This window comes from Rhinichthys klamathensis, unplaced genomic scaffold (assembly GCF_029890125.1).
Source record: "Rhinichthys klamathensis goyatoka isolate OS25496 unplaced genomic scaffold, OSU_Roscu_1.1 h1tg000004l_1, whole genome shotgun sequence".
NCBI classification, from domain to species: Eukaryota; Metazoa; Chordata; class Actinopteri; order Cypriniformes; family Leuciscidae; genus Rhinichthys; species Rhinichthys klamathensis.
The window spans coordinates 7,285,625-7,292,419 of NW_026606557.1; the positions used below are offsets into that span (position 1 = coordinate 7,285,625).

General features: G+C 37.8%; 1 protein-coding gene across 1 annotated transcript; it reads left to right on the top strand.

The window, feature by feature from the left end:
• Positions 1-2,388: 2,388 nt before the first annotated feature.
• Positions 2,389-4,464, top strand: igfals (insulin-like growth factor binding protein, acid labile subunit). Its single transcript, XM_056253307.1, has one exon. The coding sequence runs from the start codon at positions 2,426-2,428 to the stop codon at positions 4,277-4,279; it is 1,854 nt and encodes a 617-aa protein (XP_056109282.1). The 5' UTR covers positions 2,389-2,425; the 3' UTR covers positions 4,280-4,464.
• Positions 4,465-6,795: the final 2,331 nt, after the last annotated feature.

A 6,795-nucleotide genomic window follows, 5' to 3' on the forward strand; every position in this document is an offset into this window, starting at 1 on the left:
TAAAGTTTTAGAGCGCATGTCCTCTAAAGATTAAGAGCTCTTTACTTCAAAATTGTCTCAATTTTATATCTGTTATTTCCCAACACATATTGAAAATGGCAGTTCTAGCATTTTTTTTTTCTAATGCTTTATTTCTAGCTATATGTATCATGTGTGCAATTCATAAGAAGAGAAAAACAACGAAAAACAATCTTCCTGAGGGGAGAGTCTCGGTATGTGGATTCCCTGACAGGGATAGAGGGAAGACCACAGAAAGAACTGAACTTCAGCATCACACGCATTTCCCCTCTAACTCAATCTGACACCAAGTCCTTTAGGCCTGCTCACCTCACCTCCGCAGTGCTGAAGAAGCACTATAACGCCCAGTACTAGTTTGCTCAGCCGGTTGACGTGAGAGGCCGATTGTGAAGTGTGCCAGCAGCACAGCTCTGAACAGGCTGAGTGTGTTTGAGCAGCTGGCACTGTCATTCATCCTGACACCGCTTGTGCTCATTGTGAGCCACAGCCAAATGACAAAGCTCCAAACCTTTGTATATCATTGACTGTAAGAGAATGAGTCAATTAGAGCTGTTTGTCAGTGCAAAAGCAATCATTAAAAGCCAGTGGCAGATTACCCTTAGTACTGACTGCCTTCCATACCTGAGCTGTTCCTTTGCATATTCTTCATGAATATGTAAGCACTTTCTGTTTTTGAGAAGGAACGTTTTTTTTTGGCTGTCAGATAGGCCTACCTTACTTTGTCCTCAGTAGATGCACTATCTCACATATAGAAAGAACATCACAACAGACAGCGGAAAGTGGTGGAAAACAGACCTGAGGCAAGGTGAACTTGATGAGGAGGCTTTCAACATGGAAGTAAACAGTCAAAATAGTCATTGTCAAAAAGAAAAACAAAAGTGTTATTTTAAAATGTTATTTTTGTTTGTCATTTAGATGACAATAATTGATAATACAGCAGAAAATATAGAATTCTTAGAGGCTCAACTTACAAAAGACTTAGCAAAAGACGGTACTTCCCTCTACTGGTGATTTTATGTCTTAAAATATCAACTTTTTTCGCTTGCTCCTTGTCCACCAGCTACTCAGTGATCTGCTGTAATGCTTCTTTTTTTTCCCTTAACACTGTAACATTGAGCCTAAACATTAACATATATGTGGTCACACGTGTTGCTTCTGTGAATATTTGACTACAGAAAATCTGTTGAACATTTCCACCAACGATTGCCCTGGGGGGAAAAAAAGATCTATTCATCTTTTGTGAACCCTTGAGACGACCAGTCAGTCTGTTTGAGCTGGGTCAACAAGTTCAGTAACCCTATGACAGACAAGAACCTGCATTTAAAAATTACACTATGTGAATGAGATGCCTGAATTGATTTGTGTATGAGGGCAGATAACTGCAGTGTTTGCCGGAGCAGGGGGTCCTATCTCTGTTTGCCTTTACAATAGTTACCACTTCCTAACATTCTTTGAATGCCACTGAGTATTGACTCACATGATGTCTTCTTCAAAGAAATACTAACATTTAACAGAAAACTTTCTTTTTCAGTGTTATCATTTCTCTCTTTGCAACTTATGTTTCAGTCTAAAATCGGAAAACAGACAATATGATTTTCAGTCAGGCCTTGTTATAGCTTGTTTAACCCGGATTCACTTTTTAGAGTTGGATGTCTTCCAACAGATAACCACAACTGGACCAAGTACCATCTGTTAAATGTCACTGATGGCTCGGTAGATTTACATGAACTTTGGAACACCATTCAGAGAAAGTCAAAGGATTTTCATCAAAAATGTGTGGGAGTATTAGACAGAAAATTCTGTGGAAATGCATTGACAATTAAAATTAGAGTACTAATTTTGTACAAAATATGTCAAAAGGAGTTACATTAACAAAATATATTTAAATTAACAAATAAATATATATTGAAATCGTCCCTGACAGTAAATATTTATTATAAAATAGTGACTATAACAAGTTTTGCTAGGCTTAATTTAATATTCAACCGGTAAAATAGTAGCAACCGCAGAAATGAAAACAGCAGAAATGAAGAGGTTAATTCTGTCTAGAACACTGTGTGGGTTTGTCTAGGTGATATATGGGGCAGAGGTGGTTCAGATCTGTCACACACATGCCACTCTTCTAGTGATCGCCTGCTGGACTGCTGTCACAATAAAAAGGTAGAGCCAAAACTCTAAATTTCTCAAATCTATTGTTTTTTAAATGTATCCATTTTTCCTTGATGTTGATGTATGTATTGATGTTCAGTGAATGCTTGCAAATATAATCATGTGATGGTGTAAATGTATTACAGCTGAACTAATTTCCCAAATTTGACAGATGTTGAAAAAGTATATAGATAGGCAGGTGCTTTGTTACCTTGCAAGTGATTGATGTTGGCATTTCGATAATTGTCTCTTAGTTGGGATGAACCCCTTTGTACTGCTATTGTTGTACACACTGGGGACATCAGTGGTGCTGGCAGACCCCAACAAAGACGAATCAAGCCCCTCAGAGAATCCGGGGCTCTCGGTAGATCCAAAGCCCTCAGAGGAACCCACTGGCCAAAAAAGTGAGCCATGCTCAAAGGGATGTACCTGTCTCCAAGATGACTACAGTTTAGAGCTCAACGTCTACTGCAGCACACGCAACCTCACCCAGGTTCCCTCCGACATCCCTCTGTCTACACGCTCGCTATGGCTGGATGGAAACCTGTTTGCTAACTTACCAGCGGCTGCTTTTGAAAAGCTGTCCAATCTGGAGTTCCTAAACTTACAGAGCAGCCGGCTGGTATCCCTCGATGCTCATGTCTTTAAAGGTCTGAATTCTCTTGCTCACCTGCACCTTGAGAGGAACAATATTCGTTCATTAGCTGGCATAGTCTTCCAGGGCATACCCAACCTTGCGTCCCTCAGTCTCAACAATAATCAGCTGTCTCGAATAGATGACAGGTTGTTCGCTGGACTCAGCCACATGTGGCTGTTGAACCTAGGATGGAATTCACTGTCTGTCCTGCCTGAGACGGGGTTTCAGGACCTACATGGATTACGAGAGTTAGTTCTTACTGGGAATCGTCTGGCGTATCTCCAACCGCAGCTATTTCAGGGTCTTACTGAGCTCAAAGAATTGGACCTAACTGGAAACAATCTAAAAGTTATCAAGGCAAATGTGTTTCTGAAACTACCAAAGCTGCAGAAGCTGTATCTGGCCCAAAACCAGATCGTGACCGTGGCACCTAGGGCATTTGCGGGCATGAAATCTTTGAGATGGTTGGATCTCAGCAGAAATCGTCTATCTGTACTTCACGATGAAACTTTCCTCGGTCTACACAGCATACATGTGCTTCGCCTGTCAAATAACTCGATTAGTAGTCTAAGACCTGGGACTTTCCGTGATTTGCAGTATCTTGAGGAACTCTGCCTTTGTCACAACCAGATACGAGCCTTGGGAGTGAGAGTTTTTGAAGGGCTGGGCCATCTAGAGGTGCTGAACTTGGAGAACAACCGGCTACAAGAGGCACGCATGGGCACATTTATGGGCCTGAATCACCTTGCTGTGATAAAACTTACAGGCAGTTGTTTTCACAGCCTACCAGATCAAGTTTTCAAGGGTCTGTCAAAGCTCCACAGTATTCACCTTGATAGAAGCTGTTTGGCAAAAGTCTCAGCCCAAAGTTTTGTTGGTCTAACAGGTCTTCGCCGCCTTTTCCTACAACACAACAACATATCTACAGTGGAGCGTCAGAGTTTTGTGGAACTACAAGGGCTGCAACAGCTTGATCTAAGATTCAACCAGTTAACATCCATCACCTCCCACACATTTTATGGCCTGAAGAATCTTGATTACCTGCTACTGTCAGGCAACTTACTTCGCAATCTTCCTGCTGAGGCCTTAGTGCCACTGCAACACCTGTCTTGGCTGGATCTCTCTGGAAACAGGTTGGAGCTCATACGTAATGCGACTATATACATGCTGCCACGCTTGCGCTACTTGAACCTGAAAGACAATGTACTGGTCAGCCTCCCAGCTTCTATACCTGATCGCTTGGATCAGCTCTGGCTCTCAGGTAACAACTGGAAATGTGACTGCAGTGCCAAACCCTTTCGAGATTTCGTTCTACAGAAGCCACATGTAGTTCCACTGCAGGTTGAAATGCTTGGGGAAGGTGAGGAGCCCCATACACTTGTCACAATATACAATAACATCACATGTGCCAGCCCACCCAGCGCTTCTGGACTTGACCTGCGGAACATCGGCAGTGAACATTTCCGGAACTGTTAAATTAAAAAAATTATTATTAATTCTACTAAACCACAGATTAAGTTTTCTATTCAGCCATTATAATTCAGAGCTTCCAATCATGACTTTTATTTATCTCAAGAAATATCTTCTTTTGTGAAAAGATCTTACAAAGATCCTTAATATAAGTCATGCAAAAATAACAATATTATTGGATATATATCAATTGTGTTGATATATTCAGGTAATTATATTTTTGGAAATAAATTTAAATAAGGGCTACAGAAAAAAAAAATCTTTGGGTGGTAAAAAGTGACCTGTATGAAAAAGATAATTTTAAAACAACTACTTTATGTGTGTGTGTGTGTGTGTGTGTGTGTGTGTGTGTGTGTGTGTGTGTGTGTGTGTGTGTGTGAAACACTTTAAGGATGGAAAAAAATACTAAGTGGTTTCACTCCAGTATCAAAAGTAACATTACAGTATTATGGCTTAAAATGCTTTATTTTTTATTTTTATTATTATCATGTGTAGTTCTTCCTTCAAAATTAAACAAATCTTGTTTGTTTGTGGTCTCTACATAAACACGAAAAAGGACATTGCGCAAAAGCTTGTTCTGATAAATCAAACCCAAATATGGCGATGTACACAATATTGATCCATGCTCTAAGTCCAAAGGCCTGCATTCAGGTTTAAACATGGTCTATTCCCCATTTGTCTTCTTCAGAAACATTCTAAAACAATCGATTAAAAATTAAATGTAACTTTATTAATACCCGTTGTAGAGTTTGCTAATAAAGTTATTGGCAACTCAGATTACATATGGTTTCCAGTTGCATGACAGGTCAGTTTTTTTCAGACCACAAGTTTTACATTCATGTGTTTACTATGGGACTTTTATAAAATAAAAGAGTTTCACTAGATTCTGACTGGTTTATTGAATTTGTCCACTAACAACGACATGGATTTTTTTTACACAAAATTTAACACAATAACAGCGTGAAATGTCACAATACAAAAAGATTCTTTTCACAAGTAATATTTATTTCGTTTTTGTCACACATCATTTTCAGCTCAATCTCACATTTCTCATATTTTTTTGTCTCATATTTCAGCTCAATCTCCTCACTGACACTGCTGTTTTCATTGTTTTGAAACTGAAAATATTGGACCTTCATAACAAAAAACAAACAAAAACGATAGCCTAGGCTATTTGTTCAATTTTAATAATAGTAATAAACCTAACACGTGAGACATAAACCTATATCCTCCTAAGACCCAGATTTTTTTTTGAATTTAGTATTTTCCATGTCATTACATTGAGTATTAGGGAGAAAAAAAGAGAAAACATTTGGAAAAATATATATTTTATACATATGTTATGATATATATCCCCCCCCCCCCCCCCATTCACCAATCGATTTTTAGGTTTTAGGATTGTTTGACCACACTTTGTTTAAATATGACTGTAATGAAAGATATAGCTACAGAATGAATTGATAATATCATTTTACTTTATGCAATATGTGGGTAAATTATCATTCAATAAGTCTCATTCAATACAATATATCTATACACTGTATCTAATTTGTATATTAATGTGTTCTTGGGGCAACATGTCATGAAACAGAAGTGTAATAATGGGAGTAATAATTGGCAACATTTTCATAATAATATATAATAATTTATAGGAAAATTGATATATAATTTATTTCCCTATTTTCACTTGTTTTGTCTCCCAAAATGACTGAAAAAGAATTCTGTATGTCCTCTGTACAGTGGACATGTAGGCCTATATATGAGATCATGCCCTGTTTTGTAACAGAAAGTCATTTTTTTGGTGAGAAACCCCATAACATTTAGAAAATTTATAATTACAAAATGAATATTATCATATTTCCACAAGAGTGCTAAATTTGATCACTAAATTAATGTCAGTCATTTTAAAAGACCAAGGAGAAGTGTTTTCATGGTGAAACTTCCGAACATTTGGTATCTCTGAAAAGCCCTGAATGTGCTCTTTACACTACAGGACATCCAGCGTAAAACGGTGACATGTATGATGTCAGAGACATACTGAATATAATGTTCACTACTACAGTGGACAAAGAAAACCGTGACAGCTGTTCCTAAGAGCTCGATTAGCAAGTTTCGCGCCAAAACATCTACGTGACAGTGACACTGTCAACAAAACGATGTCTACAGCAGGACCAGGCCAGAGATCTTCAAGGGGGTGGGCGTGAAAGCTGCATGCCAAATTGCCAAAATATATATATATATATATAAAACGCAGCAGTTTCAAGTTCAAAGTCTTAAAACAGCAAACAACAACAACCTATTAAAAAAAAAAGTAAAAAATGTCACTTATTCAACTTAAAACTTACGTTAACGTTGCTGCTTTGTACTCAAATTGACTGTACAAGTAGCATAAACATATAAAAATGATTAAAAATATTTTAAAATTGACTTAAAAAATCAAGTTAAATCTCGTGTAACTTAAATGAAAGTTGAAATTGCTTAAATTATTATTTTTTAAGTTAAAGTAATCTAAAAACATTGAC

Excerpts from the sequence above, each read along its gene's own strand:
- igfals (XM_056253307.1), top strand. The coding sequence starts at position 2,426 with ATGAACCCCTTTGTACTGCTATTGTTGTACACACTGGGGACATCAGTG.